Source organism: Squalius cephalus (genome assembly GCF_949319135.1).
Source record: "Squalius cephalus genome assembly, chromosome: 6".
NCBI classification, from domain to species: domain Eukaryota; kingdom Metazoa; phylum Chordata; class Actinopteri; order Cypriniformes; family Leuciscidae; genus Squalius; species Squalius cephalus.
The window spans coordinates 16,760,989-16,779,639 of record NC_137127.1 but is presented as its reverse complement, the minus strand read 5'-3'; the positions used below and the strand labels follow the sequence as shown (position 1 = coordinate 16,779,639).

At 38.3% G+C, this 18,651-nt stretch overlaps 2 protein-coding genes across 2 annotated transcripts in view; one reads left to right on the top strand and one right to left on the bottom strand.

The window, feature by feature from the left end:
- Positions 1–2,178: 2,178 nt before the first annotated feature.
- Positions 2,179–8,044, top strand: arsa (arylsulfatase A). Its single transcript, XM_079874628.1, has 8 exons — positions 2,179–2,583; positions 3,283–3,523; positions 4,042–4,260; positions 5,107–5,276; positions 5,354–5,478; positions 5,585–5,712; positions 7,159–7,261; positions 7,348–8,044. The coding sequence occupies exons 1-8, from the start codon at positions 2,357–2,359 to the stop codon at positions 7,644–7,646; spliced, it is 1,512 nt and encodes a 503-aa protein (XP_079730754.1). The 5' UTR covers positions 2,179–2,356; the 3' UTR covers positions 7,647–8,044.
- Positions 8,045–10,947: 2,903 nt separating this feature from the next.
- The window catches only part of mapk8ip2 (mitogen-activated protein kinase 8 interacting protein 2), a 32,321-nt gene continuing 24,617 nt past the window's right edge, over positions 10,948–18,651 (bottom strand). Inside the window, exons 6-13 of the mRNA XM_079875135.1 lie at positions 16,299–18,638; positions 15,028–15,103; positions 14,663–14,835; positions 14,220–14,329; positions 13,979–14,101; positions 13,732–13,802; positions 12,547–12,645; positions 10,948–12,001 (exon numbers count right to left, since the gene is read on the bottom strand). Coding sequence (XP_079731261.1) covers positions 11,929–12,001; positions 12,547–12,645; positions 13,732–13,802; positions 13,979–14,101; positions 14,220–14,329; positions 14,663–14,835; positions 15,028–15,103; positions 16,299–18,638 — 3,065 coding nt within the window. The 3' untranslated portion in view covers positions 10,948–11,928. The remainder of the gene's footprint in view (positions 12,002–12,546; positions 12,646–13,731; positions 13,803–13,978; positions 14,102–14,219; positions 14,330–14,662; positions 14,836–15,027; positions 15,104–16,298; positions 18,639–18,651) is intronic.

Genomic DNA, 18,651 nt, shown 5'->3' with positions numbered 1-18,651 from the left:
AAAACACCAAAGTTATTAGTTTTATACTAAGAATTGTATAAAAGTGCCATAATAAACAACTAGGCTTAGAAGCCAGTTGAGTTTCTCATGTACAATCAGTGAAAAGATCCTTCAGATGATATAATTTGATTCAGTTTTAATAATGAAGTGCTTCTCAACCTTTCTGACTCAAAGCCCTGTTGTCCAACACAATATTCAAAGGCCCTCCCCACCAAAAAACAAACAATACATGATATATTAAATGAATGAATCATGATTCATTTTGTGATTCCAGAAGTTCTTCAATAAAATCATGAGTTATTGAGGGTGGAGGACATCATCTGGGGAGAGCGAAGACCATTATGTTAATTAATTTCACAAGTCCACGCATTTTGGGCATTTCCTAATTTAAGCGCATTGATTTTGTAATGTCTGTAATGTCTCCTGTTGAAGTCTGGCGCTCGAGGTAAAGGTGTCTAACACCCACCTCTCGCTTCTGTGTGTGTGAACTGTGAAAGCAGAGCAATTCAAATGCAGAGAGCGTGATAGATTTCCCTCTCTCCCTGAAAATCGCCACTGACTTTCACCTCCTCCAGCTAGTGGAGCAATCTATTTCATCCCCCGTTCATTTAATTGACTGATTGTCACGTTGTATCACAAGCAAAGCAAGCGCAGGGCGATGTAAAGGACAGCGGCTGGACACTGCACCCCTGCTCTCACTGCCTCTAATGGGATATTAATGATCGAACCTATCAATCGCCACAGCTTTAGTGCACCTACTAGACTACAGTGAGCTCCACTCCAGCGCTTATGAAACAGCTACCCACAATGGCAGAGGGCTGAACTGCAACCTGATGTCCATTTCTAGTCACATACAGATAGAGCAGTGTTTTGGGCTCAAAATACAAAGTTTAGGAGTCATATATGCATCTACACAACAGGAGCATCACTTGCTGACAATGAAAATGTGTTTTAAACAGTGCGGTTAGCTCAACACCACCTGTAAGCTAAATGAAGATGGAGATGATTATGACATGATTATCACCTGCATTTGGTGGGTATGATTATCATTTAACATTTAATTTAATAAACTTAATTTATTTAAAAAATATATAGAATTAAAAAAATAACTAAATTCTTCCGAATATTCATATTTCTTTTCGCACCCTGAAAAACAAATTAAAAAAAGTGCAAGTGTATGCAGAGGGATCAAATACACTAAGACCATAAATCCATACGATTAAGATAAATAAGTGTGTGTGTGTGTGTGTGTGTGTGTGTGTGTCTGTGTGTGTGTGTGTGTGTGTGTGTCAGACTTATGACACTGGCCAAATCAACTCCTTGGTAGCTAAAAGGTCAGATTTTCACAAAAGATGTTCTTTGAAACATTCTCAAATATTGCTGGATGTATTTATGAAATTGCATTCATGTAATTTTGAGTGTGGCTGTCAGATGCAAAAGGGAGACATTGGGCCTACCAAAAATTAAGAAGACATCTTGAAATTAGAATTTACATTTATTTTTCACTCAAACTGTTAGTATGATATTAATAATAATAAAAAAAACTGTAATGACACAATCTGTAGTAAATAAGGCCAAGTCAATTTAGCAAAATAAATGCATTTCACTATGTGGTCTCAAACCTTTGGATCCCAATGCATTTTTTCAAACATTAAAAAAAAAAATGCTGAAACAGTGCGATTTCTCTGATACAGTGAAATAATAGGAATAAGCATACCGTTCTTAATAATTCCATTTGATAAACACGTGATTTTTCTCACTGGTAAAAGCCTTTATTTGCATAAAATTGCCTAATTTTATTAGTTATTTAGATTGCGTTACTGTTTTTTGTAATGCTAATGTTTCTTTCCTCATTAAATTGCATTAAACTGAGGCATAGCTCGCACAAAAAAATGGAAATAATGTTAATATTTACTCACCCTCATGCTGCTGCAGACGCCGCTCATTTTCAGAGATGTTTTAAGAAAGTTGTCGATGTTATTGATCATGTAGGCCATAGGAAAGTAAACTTTAATATATTCCGATATAAAGTTCGATGAAAAAAAAAAAAATACCACAGAAACATAAAAATAACCATAATCCACACGAAACAACCATTCACTGAAAACTTCATGATGCACTACACCTATCTAGCTAGCTAAAAAACGACATATCCCATCTGCCCCTTCTCACCAGATCACGTGTCAGTGATCATATGACTCACAATGAAAAAACCTGAGTGGCTTCCACGAGATGTGAATAGCAGCGATAAAGCTGCGAAGAAAGGACCCGAAGCTAATAACAAAGCGGGAATTGTCATGATACTTAACGTTTTATAAGTGTATAAATTATAACGCTTTTGTAAGCTGCGTTACAGATGATGGATTTGACGTGTATAATCGCGTTGCTTGCTTTGATCACAGCTCAGTGTGCTCGCGCATCACCGCCGAATTTTGTTCTGCTTTTCGCCGATGATTTGGGTTACGGTGATCTGGGGTGTTTTGGACACCCAAGCTCTCTCACCCCGAATCTAGACAGACTAGCGGCGAAAGGGCTGCGTTTTACCGACTTCTACGTCACGAGTCCCGTGTGCAGCCCCTCCAGGTAAAGCCAAATCCACCTGTTATCCAGCCGATTATCCATATGCTAATACTGTCATGCGTTCACTTGAACACAAGCTTTTGGCGATTTTTGAATCACCTTCCAGGTATCTGTATATGTATTATAATTATAAAATGAGAAATTATGAATATTAATTATAAATAATTATTGTAAAATTAATTATTATTTTAAATGATTATATTTAGTTTAATATAGCCTGCTCAGTTATTTCAGAATGATCTGAACTGGATTCGTTTTTTACTTTCATGCTATCAAAAAAAAAAAAAAAAAAAAACTCTCGATTTATTGTAGAATTGATTAGATATCTTACATTATCGACTTTACATAATCTATAATTGATCGTGCAGTGTCTCGCACAGAAGATGGCGCCAGAATACAGGCTAATATTCACAGACTTTGGTTCGAAAAAATCATAAACACACTACCAGTAGGCCTACAGTATTTATGCACAGTATGTGAATTGTTTGTGTGCAAGAAAACCCATGATCTAAATTTGTCAAAATGTATATACGCCGCACACTGCATGATATATGCAGTGTGCTGAACTTGACTTTTAATTTCCCTTATGAAGAATGAGTCAATATCAACCTGATTACAATTTATCCTCATTCTGACAACAATTGTGCAGCATATATGCAATAATGTGCAGCATTTTGTCTTACATACTAATTTTTGGCCCAGGGCAGCCTTGCTGACCGGTCGATTCCAGACTCGTTCCGGGATCTATCCGGGTGTGCTCTATCCGGGCTCAAGAGGGGGTCTCCCACTCAACGAGACCACTATCGCAGAGGTCCTGAAGGCTCAGGGTTACACAACAGCCATGATCGGAAAATGGCACCTGGGTGTTGGACTTAATGGCACTTTCCTACCCACCAGACAGGGCTTTGACAATTATCTTGGAATCCCATACTCGCATGACCAGGTAATTATGTTTTCTTGTATTATTTCTAGGGCTGTCAAACGATTAATCGCGATTAATCGCATCCAAAATAAAAGTTTGTGTTTACATAATATATGTGTGTGTACGGTGTATAATTATTTTCTTTATATAAATACACACACATGCATGTATATATTTAAGAAATATTTGCATGTATATACTGTGTATATATATTTATATTATATATAATTTATATTATATATAAATATTTTATATATAAATAACACATTTTTCTTAAATATATATGCATGTGTGTGTATTTATATATAGAAAATAATTATACTCCATACACACACATATATTATGTAAACACAAACTTTTATTTTGGATGCGATTAATCGTTTGACAGCCCTAATTATTTCCAGTCTCATCTGGAAATTGCATTGCATTATTATAATATATATTTTAATACAAGTGTGTCATCTAATGTTCATTTTGTTGATCTCTCTCATCATGGCATAATAATATTTAAGGTAAATCCCTTTATCTCTGTATCAAAGGGTCCCTGTCAGAATCTCACCTGCTTTCCTCCAGATGTGAAGTGCTATGGCCTCTGTGATCAGGGTGTGGTAACTGTGCCTCTCATGTTTAATGAGAATATCAAGCAGCAGCCCGCAGATTTCTTGCAGCTTGAGAAGGCTTACAGCGAATTTGCGTCTCAGTTCATTAATGATGCCGTCCAAAATAAGAGCCCCTTCTTCTTGTACTATCCTTCACATGTAAGTCAAGAATCTTAATCAAATCATCTTTGTAATGTTTTATGCTCATTGCTTGTATGTCTCTAAAAATACCAATACTCTCACACCACCAAAATTTTCGATTATTTCCTAGACTAAAGGTGTGTTTGAAAAGGTGTAGCTTATTGCATACTATACAATTCATACAGTATAATGATTTTTATTTAAAAAATGTAAACAAATATTTATTTTTGCAGAAATATTGAATCTGTTATATGGTTATTTTTAATCAATTTAATTTCAACTTTGGGTACAAATGCTTTACGTAAAGTCAAGAAACTGTTTACTGAAATTTTAAAATGATTCAATGAAGGCATCCCATGATACCACATTGTTTGTAATTTAATATAAAACTGCAATATAAAACTATTGACTTGTAGTCATCAATTATATAAAATGAAATTAAATACAAATTATTTTGAAGTTTCCTGCAAATTATTAAAATGTATACAAGTTGTTTGGGTTGTAGGGCGACTTGCTTGATTGTGTCTTGCAAAGCTTCATGGGAGTGGCCAGTCGCTGATTACCTCTTTGCACATTTCACTTTTCCTTGGTAACAGTGACTTTTCTGATTGGATGGTCCAAAGAGATGGAAAGCATTGTGGGTAGTGTAGTTTTTCATTAAGAATTCAGCAATTAAAAGGATTTAAATAAATAAATAAAATAGTGGAAGTCACACTGATTTTCTAAAGGTTTCCACAGAAGTGTTAACCATCATTTAACGATCTCAGAGCTTATAGCAAGCGTTTCTTGAAGGTTTGACACAATATATTTCAAAATAAATGGGATTTTTACTATCTCAACCTTTTCTGCATGCTCTCTTTCTAGCACACACACTACCCTCAGTATGCAGGTGCAGACTATGCAGGTAAGTCACCCCGTGGGCCGTTCGGTGATGCTTTGATGGAGTTTGATGGCACAGTGGGGAAGATTCTGCAAACTCTGGAGGAGACAGGTGTGATCAACAATACTCTCATTTTCTTCACTGGCGACAACGGGTAGGTGTGGTATAAGTGTTTCTTCTTTTATGAGTGTTCCCATGTCCCATGACATCTATATATGTGTGCGCTCCCAGGCCAGAGCTAATGCGGAAGTCGCGTGGGGGAAACGCAGGACTGATGAAATGTGGCAAAGGCACGACTTACGAAGGAGGAATGAGAGAGCCGGCCATCGCATATTGGCCTGGATTGATCCAACCAGGTGCTGAGAGATAAACGGCCCGGCGTATGCATTCAGCTACAAGAAATATACCACACTTTTTTTAAATGGAGGACATTTATTTGACATATTTTCCCATCATTCAAAGGTGTCACCCGTGCTCTGGCCAGCTCTTTGGACATTCTGCCCACCTTTGCCAAACTGGCTGGGGCTCCATTACCCGAGGTGCAGCTGGACGGGGTGGACATGACAGACATCCTGTTCAATAAAGGACCGGTAAGAGACAAAATTATTAGTTATATACTGTATAGGTTTTTAACTACTGTTCAAAAGTTTGGGATTGGTAAGATTTTTTTGGATCACACTTTAGTGTAGGGTCCAATTCTCACTATTAACTACAATTTTGCCTCAGCAAACTCCTAATTACTGATTATTAATAGTTAGTAAGGTAGTTGTTAAGTTTAGGTACTGGGTAGGATTAATGTATGTAGAATATGGTCATGCAGAATAAGGCATAAATATGTGCTTTATAAGTACTAATAAACAGCCAGTATCCTAGTAATATATTCATGCTAATAAGCAACTAGTTAAAGGAGAACTCCGGTCATTATTTTGTAAATTTGGAGTGCTGTCAGTACAGAGAACAACGACAAAAATCGGTGTTGCCTACATCGTGTTATCCTCTTTTTAAAATTTGCACCCTGTTGACTTCAATGGGGCAAGTTTTAAACCTGCTTTTAGCCTCTTAACATCCTTGATGTGTCATTACAAGTGCCCAGCCATGTGAGTGATTCCTTCAGAGTGAACACGGGTGAATCTGAGATATTAATAAAAGTGATGTTAATTCAGCCAGCGCTCATACCTGTATTTTCTTCCTGTTTTCAGTCGAAGTCCACAGTAGTCGATTGTCGAGTTCACGCACATAGGTTTAGTTACCTATGATCACGCGCGTGTACTCGACAATTCTCGCGTGAACTCGAGGCTAAAAGCAGGTTTAAAACTTGCCCCATTGAAGTCAACAGGGTGCAAATTTTAAAAAGAGGATAACACGGTGTAGGCAACACCGATTTTTGTCGTTGTTCTCTGTACTGACAGCACTCCAAATTTACAAAAAAATGAGCTCAATGTTAAAATTGACCGGAGTTCTCCTTTAATAGGGAGAATTGGACCATAAACTAAAGTGTTACCAATTTAATGTTTAAAAAAAAAAAATCTGCTTTTATTTTAACATAAATACAGTAAAACTGTAATATTGTGAAATATTATTACAATTTAAAATAACTGTTTTCTATTTTAATATATATATTAAAATGTAACTTATTCCTGTAATGGCAAGCCATTACTCCAGTCTTCAGTGTCACATGATCCTTCAGAAATGAATCAAATATGCTGATTTTCTGTTTAAGAAACATTTCTTATTATCATCAATGTTTAAAACAGCTGCTTAATTTTTTTTGGGAAATTGTGACTTTGTTTCTCTGGATTCTTTGATTATTTTACCCTGAACGAGCTCTGGCGATGAGACTGGTCGTTAAAACCAGTTCTTGAGACCCTTCTTTTATGTTGCACTTTTTTTTTTCTTTTTATGCATTAATATATCCTCAAGCACATTTCACTACCTCGGTAAGGATGTATAAGTGACAAATAGATCTGAAACTGTGTGTACGCCTCCAAAATGGGCCAAAATGTAATGTTGTTAAGCCAACGTTATTTGTGTTTCAGAGTAAAAGACAGACCATGTTTTACTACCCCATTGATCCAAGTAAGAAGTATAGCGTGTTTGCAGTGAGATGGAAAAATTTCAAAGCCCATTACTATACACGGGGTACGTTCACCATCTGTTAAGACTCCCTATTTAAACCTCACTTCCTTCCTATTTATTTCTAATACGTCTTTTCCCCCATAACTCAGGCGCAGCTCACAGTGAGACCACCCCAGACAACAACTGCTCATTACTGGCCTTCCTCAAGTATCATGATCCTCCTTTACTATTTAACCTGGAGGCAGACCCCTCAGAAAACTATAACCTTGATGGTACTGAATGGGATCCTGTGCTCAAGCAAATTCAGACCATCAAGGAGCAGTTTGAGGCTTCAATGGTGTTTGGTGAAAGTGAGATTGCCAAAGGGCAAGACCCTGCACTCGAGCCCTGCTGCACTCCGAATTGCACCCCTAAACCCGAATGCTGCCGCTGCACTTATGCACTTTAATGGAAACGGCAGCCAGCCGGAACACTGCCGAATCTCAGCACGACCACGAAAATATGATTTTATAATATATTTTTTAGGTAATATGTAATGTAATCTGATTTTATAAAATTGGTATCAAAAAAAGTATTGTTCAGAAACTCAAGGTATCGATATCGAAAATTTTTGAACGATACCCAGCCCTACTGTCATGACAGTAACTGTAAGTGACTACATGATTGTATGATAGCAGTGACTGGTGTTTTCAAAGGGAATAGGGGAGCTAAATGTTCATGCATGACAGTTGAATGTATGAATGTTTACTCTCCAATTTATCTCATACTGTCTTTTGAGATGAATTTGATATCAGTCTGCTTTTAACACTTAATCTTAATCATTACGTTTTAGAAATAAAAGGAATTAAAAGAACACCGGTCTTGAGATATTCTATTCCTATTTCTATTCACACATATCCTAACTAGCTGAATGACTTCCCATTTATTTGAACGTACAGATAGAAAAACTAATTTTAATCATTAGAATATATAAATTAAACATCTTTTAAATTACATATCATATCATATTATATTTACACTGCTGAATTACACTTTACACTACTATATATTGATATATATAGTAAATATGATATATTAAATGAATTAATCATGATTGTCAGTTGTCAGCATCAGTCCCACAAGCGCCAAAAAAAACTCCGAAACACTTGGTGACATCAAGCATATAGTATTTTATTCATAAGACCAAAACCATGACAAGGCAGTGAGATTTTTTTTGTTTGATTTTTTTTTTTACAAGTTGTCATTTTTAAAGATACAAGATACATAGTTTTGTCATACTGAAGCTGTTTCCGTTATACAGTGAAGGACTGAATTATGTAAGTTTAAGTCCAGAACTTTGCATTTCTTGTAATTGTATTTCAGCTACCCAAGCTTAAGTAGAAATATTAGATGCTCTGCCTGAATGTGTTAGGGGTTTCACAGCCAATTTGTCACTACAAATTGCTAAAGTGAAGGCTAAAATATTTAAGATATTTATTTACTGTATGAACACACAAAATGTAATGTAACAGTCATAACGGAGGTTTGGGAGCTCTGACTGAAATAACTGAAATTTGCGCTCATAAATGAGACGAAACTGCTGATTTGACCCATTAAATGCAATGATGAAATGCAGAGAATGGAGGTTTGGGGCATTTGATGAGTGTTTTTTTGTGAATGAGGATTTGAACATCTAATTGACACGGCGGATCTGTTGGAACATCGGCGATTGCATGTTATTCCGCACATGGTGAGCACACATCCAACAACAGATGTATACCAATGTAAAGCAGATAAAGGAAAGATACAAATACTAATTAAAAGCTATTTATATCTTTTCACCCCATCACAGTTGGCTTTTGGTTGTGAGATTGTTATCATCAACATTATTATTTTTATTATTTCTTTTAAATTTACATATTTATCTCAATAACATACTCAACAGAAAGGACACAGCATGGCAACCCTGACTCTAGATTATTTACAGCAATCTAACCAAAAACAAGTCACATTGAAAACATAAAACTCCTTATGTGACAGCGTCACCGTCATGATATCCATGAAAACAGATTGCAGGCTGCTGGAAGATACAGTCATGTTTGCAGGGAGTGTTGGGCTGTGCTCAAAATAGCATACTATCATACTACTCGTGCTAGTATAAAGCATGTATACTTTGTGCGTGTGCACTTTATCTGTATCAATAGAGAAAAAAAATTCAGATTACCTACTACATTTGCCAAAATGTGCAATATACGTACAAGACGGCACAAATGACAGGATACTAAAAATCCCCCAATGCAGTGTGATAAATGAATATGAAATAGCAGCTGTGATTTTGCTCTCCTTCTTGATTATTTGAACAGACTGATGAATCTTGACTCATCATTACCTGAATTAAACGTGCAATTTAATGAGTAGTAGTATGTTTACGTAGTATGCCAATATTCCATTCTGAACACAGCCCTCCGCTTCTTAATAATAAAACAGGAAATTACCTGACAGGCTGTGACGGAAAAAACTGTGATGTAAGTGTAAATATGCTGTCATTACTTCATTTTGACCTATCCATGTCCCGCACATTTTACCTTGGATCTACCAAGTTGTTTTTAATGAAAACTGCACAACAAATTTTCCTGCAATATTAACTGAGTGTCTTCACGTCATGATTTTGATTGTGAACTGTTGCATGGCCCTGGATTGCTTTCATCAGATTGAATGAGGTAATTATTGTATGAAGCCAGCAGGGGGATTTGCTCTGTTCAGTCTCAGCAGTGGCGGTCAAGGTCAGGACAAGGGCTTGTCAGAAGTCTGAGAGTCTGTGACTAGCTTGAAACAAAGTGGAGGATTGGTTTCTGATGTCCTGAGCTTATTACATAATCACATGGCATCTACATAAATGAGATACACTTATTCATTGCTGATATATTAGCCGTGGACCACCACTGGACAGAACTTCACCAAGGTATTTTATTCTTTTTCAATCTAATATGAAGCAATATTTGTCCTGAGATGTAAATTATCTGGTTAAACTGATTGGTAAATTATTTCTGAATTCAATGTGTTTCCTAATGAACTGGGACAGTCTTTTTACTCATTTTGCTCTGTGTCTATAAGCATTGCATCTCACTGAAATATCTATCTGCCAACGTTCAAAGCATAAGAGGTGGACTACTGTATATCAGGCTTAAAAGCTAAAAGCGTCAGCCCAACCTGACAATCGTATAAGACAGCAGACAGTGGTAGCAGAGAGGCTGTCAGGTTTGAAAGCTAGAGAAATATCATTTGACTGAATGGCCAAAGGACTGTAGCATAGCCAACTGCGTGAATCGCACAAAGTCGGTCAAACATATCTGAGTCATATTTCACCCCAAAATGAAATGAGAAAAAAAAAAAATTATAAAAAGAATGTATATACTGTTATTTATTTTTTGTTATGAACTAAGAAAATGAAGAATTATATTATTGTTTCATGAAAATTATCACATTCCATAACCACACCCTCCATTACTGTAAAGCAAAAAAAGAAGAAAAATATGATATAGCAATAGTTATATTAATTAATAATGTATTAACTAATATTTTCATTATATTATTCAATATATTAATTATATAATCATTGTAAATTATTTATGAATTATGGTACAGTAGTATTTGTAGCATAGTCTCGACTGCATGCTGATTTTATTTGAAAATATTGAACTGAGTATCTATGAATCATCAATGACTATAAATGTAAAAATCTACTAAAACATCTGAATGCATACCAGTCATTGTGGGTAATCAATTATGATGAAAATAATGCCAAAATGGCAGTGAAAATAATGAAAATGATAAACAAACTCAACACTAAAACATCTGGATGCATTACAGTAATCGTAGGGGTTAAATTGTGATGAAAATAATGACACAACGGCAAATTAGTTATTGTGATTTTGGGGTCAAATATGTTGACTTCATACCATTCACCAAACCATATCTAGGTCCGTCAACACCAAACCTGCCTACCTACAATCCGTCCCACTTTTTCATTCGCAGACAAACGGAGCAGGATACTTGCTTACCGTGATGTAATGAAGCATCTGTATTCACCTACAATTGTCCCTAAATGTACAGTATCTACATTGCAATAAAATCAGAAACATACATTAAACCTTCTACTACATTGGAACAGACAATCTGTAGACCTATCAATGTTTACAGGTCACGTCCTACTGCCCTGTCCTTTTTTTAGTACAAACCCAGTACAGCAATGTATTAGAATCGGACAAATACATATATACAAACAATCCTGGTCTTCAGACTCAAACCTTTCATTGCCTTTCGATTTTAGACATTGTTAGATTTCTCCTGTGTGTTTGTGAGCATAACCCTCAAAGCCATGCATTCAAACATGTGAAGTCATATTTCGCCTTTTCTAAACCAGGACTATATATATAAAAAAAAGAAATTGAACCAATGTTTCCACCCCGAACCATGTCCCTAATTATATAGTAGAAAAGTTAAATAAACAGGCAATCCATCTCAGTGAAGAGAATAAATGAATCGATAAACATTTAAATAAATAGACAGACCACTAAGAGCCTATGTAGAGTATTCAGCTCAGTTCATGTTGAGAGAACAAGAGAAACTGAGGAAGGGAATAAAGAGATGAGGGCCTATGTTACATTTGAGAAGGCTGCCAGGCGCCTCGTAGTGGCCAAGCCCAGGAACAGACATCTGTCAGCAGTTGCCATGGTTACCCTTTTCCTCCTCTACTCAAGGTAGATATCTTCGGTAGGACAGGCGTATTCTAAGTGCTCCTGGTAGTACTCATGGAATGCCCGTCTAAAACAAGCACACAGAGACATAAGTGATCAGAACATAGATTGAGAAATGTAAGTAGCAATAAACTGTGGGATTATTGTGAAATGCTGTTGGCAAACCATTTTATTTTCGGAATGTGATGTACTGTACATAGCAGAACACTTTTTTTCTAAGTGAGTTATAATTTCAACAGCACTACAGAAAACAAGAAGCTGTGAGCCTGTAGATGTGCGTAGGGTGATGAGCTTCACTCTTCTTAATTTAGTTTCTGTTCTTAAACTTTTTCCTCCATTTCTCTGCTCGATGATAAGGTTAAATAATGTATATGTTCATGAGGTCATATTATGTAATGTGGCAGAGCTATCTGGGGCCCATAACTCAGGTGTCCTGTCTGCTCCAAAAGAGAGAAGCTTTAATAATTCACACAGCAGTCTGTTCTGTGCTCTGATAATGGAGCAGAGACCAATCACTCTCATTGACTTCTCTTTTCTTCTTGGCTCTCTATTCTCGGTCTCAAAAGTTCATTGTGAATGTTATAGCGTGACGTTTAAGAGATTTAGACTCACCCCACACACTCGGCTACATGTCTCATGGAGTCCTGAGAGACAAAGACGTGACATGCAAACCTGTTCAGCATCGGGTGCTTGGTGATAAAACCAAAATAACTACAGAAAGACACATAGAGACAGGGGTGAGTGTTATTAAACCTGCAATATCTTCCAAGAGTTATTTGGGGCTTACTAAAAGTAGTAGAAAGTGTTACGGTGTGTGTGTGGCCTGGTAAACCCTACATTACGGAGACAAAAGATGGCAATATCCAAAATCCTTGTCCTTGTGGGGACATTTTTATGTCCCCATGAGGAAAACAGCTTATAAATCATACTAAGGGCCAGATTTACTAACAGCTTGTGCCAGCGCAACCCCTTTTTTGGCGTTAAAAAACTACTGTCAGGATTTACCAAAAATTTGGAGTGAAAATTAGGCGTGGACAATTATTTTTGCGGCTGACCTTATTGCATATGTATTTAAATCAATCACGCAAGTTGATTTACTACAGTTTGTGCCATTACTAACCGCCAAAAAAAAGCACGTCTTAAACCAGAAGCTACCTGGTAGATTGTGTTGGTCATTATGGAAATTATCTGACTGGGTCTGTGTTCTTTAATTTGCGCGTTTTCAGTAGATCATGCACAGAACTTTACACTCCCATCGGCACTGTTTTGGAATTCCTGTTTAGTAAATCTCAAGTGATGTTTTTTGAAAATTTGCGAGTTTTCTGTGATGAGTAGTTTTAGGGGTAGGGTTAGTGTAAGGGGACAAAATATACAGTTTGTACAGTATAAAAATCATTATGTCTATGGAAAGTCCCCATAAAACATGAAAACACAACGTGCGTGTGTGTGTGTGTGTGTGTGTGTGTGTGCCCTTGTTTATATGACATTGTGGGGACCAAATGTCCCCATAAGAATAGTAAAACCTGAGATCACCTACATTGTGGGGACCAGCCAGCGGTCCCCACTTTTCAAAAGGCTTATAAATCACACAGGATGAGTTGTTTTGAGAAAGTAAAAATGCAGAATGTTTCCTGTGATGGGTAGGTTTAGGGGCAGGGGCAGTGTAAGGGGATAGAATGTACAGTTTGTACGGTATAAAAACCATTACGTCTATGGAGAGTCCCCACAAAGATAGTGAACCAGACATGTGTGTGTGTGTGTGTGTGTGTGTGTATATGTGTGTGTGTTTGTGTTTACCAGTTGTTTTTAGGATGACATCCACAGAAGGAGATGTTTTTCATTTGGAAGAAGTGACTACATCTGTCAAACTATGAAAAGAAAGGAGAAAAGGAATTATATTAAATGTCAAAAATAATTTAATCATAGCTGACTGCTAATTGGGTATAAAGTCCAAGACCATTGTCATATCTGGCAGAGCCAAAAAAAGAAAAGAAAAAAGATTGCATGCACATTTTCTCTCTCTTTTTCTCAAGCTCTCTCTCACCTCCCCTGATAGGTCGTACTCATCATCCAAACTCATGACTAGTTTCACACCCTGCATGCTTATTTCTAGCTCACAAATAGATGGGGGATGAAGATGCACCGTCCTCTTCCTTGCCATTGCGATCTGTAAGACAAACACAAACACATTTGTTCAGCTTTGCATCATATGATAAAACATTGTGCATTCATTCATTATCTCACACAAGTAACGCACAAACTGATAAATGTCCTGTTTACGGTACCTTCTGCATGGCAGCACACAGGATGCCGTTGCCTTGGTGATAAGGAACCTCCACCGAACCCAGGAACTGCACTCGGAAGCTTTCCATCCAAGCAGGGTTCCTCTTCATTGCTATGGAAACACACATATATACAGACAATGCTGAATCACCAAGTGCTTTAACAAAGAGACCAGATGTGAAGGCCAAAGAAATAGAAAATAAAAAGTAAACAGTCACACATTGCTTACTAGAAAAACACTTAAATAATTACAAAAAGTCTTTAACATTTACACATATATATATATATATATGTACTCTTTAGAATACAATAATTTTATCAAATATAAAAAAATAAAAAAATAATGGAAAATAGAAGGGTATTATTTTTATCAGACTCCTCAAGCATTAGCACAGGGAATAAAAAAAAACATGTTTTAAAAACATTGTATTGTTAAAATACTTACTCATCATGTCTTTTGTTTGGCCAACAACCTCGTGGGCGTAGTACGCTGGGAAAATCCCCCTGGCCCCTGTGCGCATATTGTACCCACGGTACCAGTAATCATCCTCCTCTTCCTCAACGAATAATGGATCATCAACATCTAACTCCAGCTCATCTGCATGTCGTGGGATGAACCTGCAGCGTGGGCATTAAAACTTGCATCTCCATCGCTTGCGACAGACATTCAGTCATAGCAGTCAATTTTAAGTGTTTTGACAGAGACTGAAAAATAAGAGTTCCTTGAGGGTTTGTGTACTTTAAACCAGCCTGGAGCTTTTTGATTAGAACTAGGTGATTTTAGGTTATAGCGTGGGCAGCATTACTCACCTGAAGACTGCTCTGTGAGTCTGATCTCTTTCTTCTCCATTTATAGTGCACGAGAAAAGCCCAAAGGACTCTGTGCCTGAAACACGCATAGTGCACATGCATTATCCCACTGTCTCTGTGTGTGTGTGTGTGTGTGTGTGTGTGTGTGTGTGTGTGTGTGTGTATGTGTGTGTGTATGGTCCTGGTAAACCCTACGTTATGGGGACAAAATGTCCCCACAAAGTGGCAATATCTGAAATTCTTGTCCTTGTGGGGACATTTTTTGGTCCCCATGAGGAAAACAGCTTATAAATCACAGTAAATGAAGTGTTTTGAAAATGTTCTGTGATGGGTAGATTTAGGAGTAGGGTTAGTGTAGGGGGACAGAATATACAGTTTGTACAGTATAAAAAACATCCCCATAACAAGTCCCCATAAAACATGAAAACCCAACGTGTGTGTGTGTGTGTGTGTGTGTGTGTGTCACAGACTTCTGCAAAACCCATTTAGAACCATGTCATAGAAAACCCTTCATCTTCTGATGTCATCTCATTAGGATTATTAAATATCCTTTCTTTTCAGCAAGACAGCTTCCTAAATTATGTAAAATTATCATCTAAATCTCTACTAAACTGAACTAAAAGAGCTCAGAATGGCTCTGTGAATGGGAGTGAATTTAATTTGTTAATTTATTTAGGAAATATACAAACATTTATTTAGCTTTTCCCCTTTGTACATATTAAACCATTTACATTAGCTTTGAATCCAGCAAGAGAAAAAAACAATAACATTGGATGTTGCTGGATTCACTTGTTAGGTCCAGCTCTGTCTCTGAGATGGAGGAAAACATGTTACTAGCAAGTGTACCACCACACGCAAATGCAGCCTCAAGTTCCCCTTCAATATCAGAGTCCAAACCAGTAGAGCTAGGGTTATCACTGTGACAATTTTTGGCACTAAGTAATCTTTCAAAGAAATAAAAATAGGACATTTGATGCTAATTTATTTAACTAAAGGGATGGTTCATCCAAAAAACATAACTTCTGTCATTGTCTACTCACCTTAATGTTGTTCAACCTGAATGATTGACTTTCTTCTGCTTTTTTTTCATACAGTGAAAGTCAATGGGGTTCAAAAAAATCTTAATTGTAAGCACAAAAAACACATTTTTCAAAACATTCCCCTTTGTATACAGGTTTGAAACAAAATGGAGGTTAGTAAATGATGAAAGAATTTTCACTTTTAGGTGGCCTATCCATTAAGTACATTGTGCAGTGTTAAATTTCACTTACTGGAGGACCGTGACGTGCTGTTGACAAACACATTGAGGAACTTCTTTGAGAAAGGCAAATCCGCCTCAGGGGAGGAGTCTTCTTCAGAGGAACTTAACAGCAAATCGGATCTCATTCCTCCTACTATCTGGCTCTGCCCGTAAATGTCTTCATCTTCATCAACCCCTTCTTCATCACAGATAGTAGAGAGTCCGTCACTGTCCTCACTAAGGACAGAGGTACAGCGCTTTAGACTCACCAGCTCTAGCGTTGTGTTTTCATCCACCACTAGGGTGTACTTCATCGAATCATATGCCAAGGAGTCATCAATGGGCCGGTTGGAGGTTGCATTCCTAAACTCTCGTACACTTTCATCAATAGGGGGGGAGCTGTCCAAGTAAGTCTCATTTCCAAAGGGTGAAGGTGCCTTGTGAAGATCATCCAGAAAAGGGGAGGTATCTTGCTCATCTTCATTATTATCTGTTGAGTAAGTAAGACTGAAACAGTGATTGGTCTGTGCTGTTGGGAGGTCCAGCGTAAGGCTGTTTTTGACGTCTGTGATTCGCTGCAAAGTGAGCTGATCGACCCATGTCTCCCGACCCTCGTCCTTGTCACTGATTATGCTCTCGCTCAAGCTGGGAGAGTCCAGCTCTTTCATTCTCTCCATCATTAAGTCATTATTTGGTTCCTCCTCTTCTTCTTTCTGCTTGTTTTTCAATGAGTTCTGGGGTGGGAAGTCTTCCGCTTCGTAATTCTTTGTTCTTGTATCGAATCTCGCCATAAAGACAGGTGTAACGGTGCCATATGTAGGGTTGCTCATGTACAGGCAAGAGTCTGTTTTCTTCCTTTCTTTCTGTCCCTCTTCAAATACAGTGCTGGCTTCTTTCTCCTTCTCTTCCTCCACTCTCATCTCTGACCTTTCAGAGGTGACCTCTTGTGACTTTTCTTCAGATTTCTGCTTTTGCAAATTGCAGCCATCTGTCTCATTGAAATCATCTGTTTCTATGTCCGACGAGGGCGAAATGGTGTCGGAGATGGAGGCTGACCGTTTGAAGCACTCCTCTGGGCAGCTGATTGGGTATGAGCCTTCTGATATCATTCTGTTGACCAGATTGCTGAGAAGCCAAGGAGAATCCGAGTTTTCACTGAGCTCGTCCTCGGACTCTGACTCGGACTCCCCCTCGCTGTTACCATCGTAGTCGTCCACAGAGGGCATAAGTTTGGGGCCAACCGGCAAGTAGAAGGAGCGCTTGAAGCTTTCAAGACTGTGGTCAGGCTCAATCTTTAACAACAGCTGCTGAGAGCTGCTATCCTCACAGGGTACGGCAGGGGGAAGAGTCTCGTCTGGATCAGCCTGGTGCTCATAACCCTGTTCGTCATCTACGTTCTGCAGACCCATCAGAGCTTGGCCGTCATCTAGTTGCAACATGTCTGGGCTGGTATCTAGGAATGGTGAAGGGTCTTGTTTAATTGGGTCAGGTTGGCCCAAAAGAAGAGATGCTTTTAGACCTACAATACCACTGTCTTGCTCTGTGTCCAGCTCCTGGTCCAGTTCTTGGTCTGAGGTTGGGGAGCTGGCTTCTTCAATGGAATTGGTGAGGTGCGAGGAACGCCCGCTGCTGGATTCACTTGTTAGGTCCAGCTCTGTCTCTGAGATGGAGGAAATCATGTTACTAGCAAGTGTACCACCACACGCAAATGCAGCCTCAATTTCCCCTTCAATATCAGAGTCCGAACCAGGAGAGCTAAGGTCATCGCTGTGGCGGTCTGACTCAGCATAGCGTTTGGTGTTCATATCAGCAATACCTGGATCTGAAGAAGGAGAAGTTGTGTCATTTGCAGCAGCAGGTTGACCCTGATGCATGTTTCGGGGTTCATCCAAAGCGTCAAGGATGTCTGATCGACTGGACGACACGTAGCTGGAAACAGAAATGGACTCTGTTGGTTCAATGCAGGGGAACTCAATGTAAGAAGAGCCCCCAGCTTCCTTGCAGGTGTGATCATAGGTCTCCTTACTCATGAAGTCAATGACAAACTCTTTGTCCAGCTCCTCGTCCGACAGTGGAGTCTCAGCATCATTACCAAGAGGTGCAGTTGAGGACAAACACCTACTGGTGCCATCGTTTTCTAACTCATCGTCAGCAGTCTCAGTGGTCACGGTGTAGGTGTCATTGGTGGGTCGAGAGCGGCAAGGTCGACGTTTGGCATGGCCATTCAGGTCGTGGTCGACCTCGGTGTCGGAGCACTGAGAAGTGCAGTCATCAACCGAGGGTACAAGCTCGCTTAAAGTGGATTCTTCAACATCAGCTTTCACCTCAGTTGCCTCAGAGCCACTTGAAGAGTTATGTTGACCAAAGGAGCCTGGTTTAGAAGA

Bases quoted from the DNA above. Each gene is read 5' to 3' on its own strand.
- arsa (XM_079874628.1), top strand. From the start codon at position 2,357: ATGATGGATTTGACGTGTATAATCGCGTTGCTTGCTTTGATCACAGCT. The intron at 5,479-5,584 runs GTGCTGAGAGAT...CATCATTCAAAG, and splicing joins GCCTGGATTGATCCAACCAG to GTGTCACCCGTGCTCTGGCC. The intron at 5,713-7,158 runs GTAAGAGACAAA...TTTGTGTTTCAG, and splicing joins TCCTGTTCAATAAAGGACCG to AGTAAAAGACAGACCATGTT.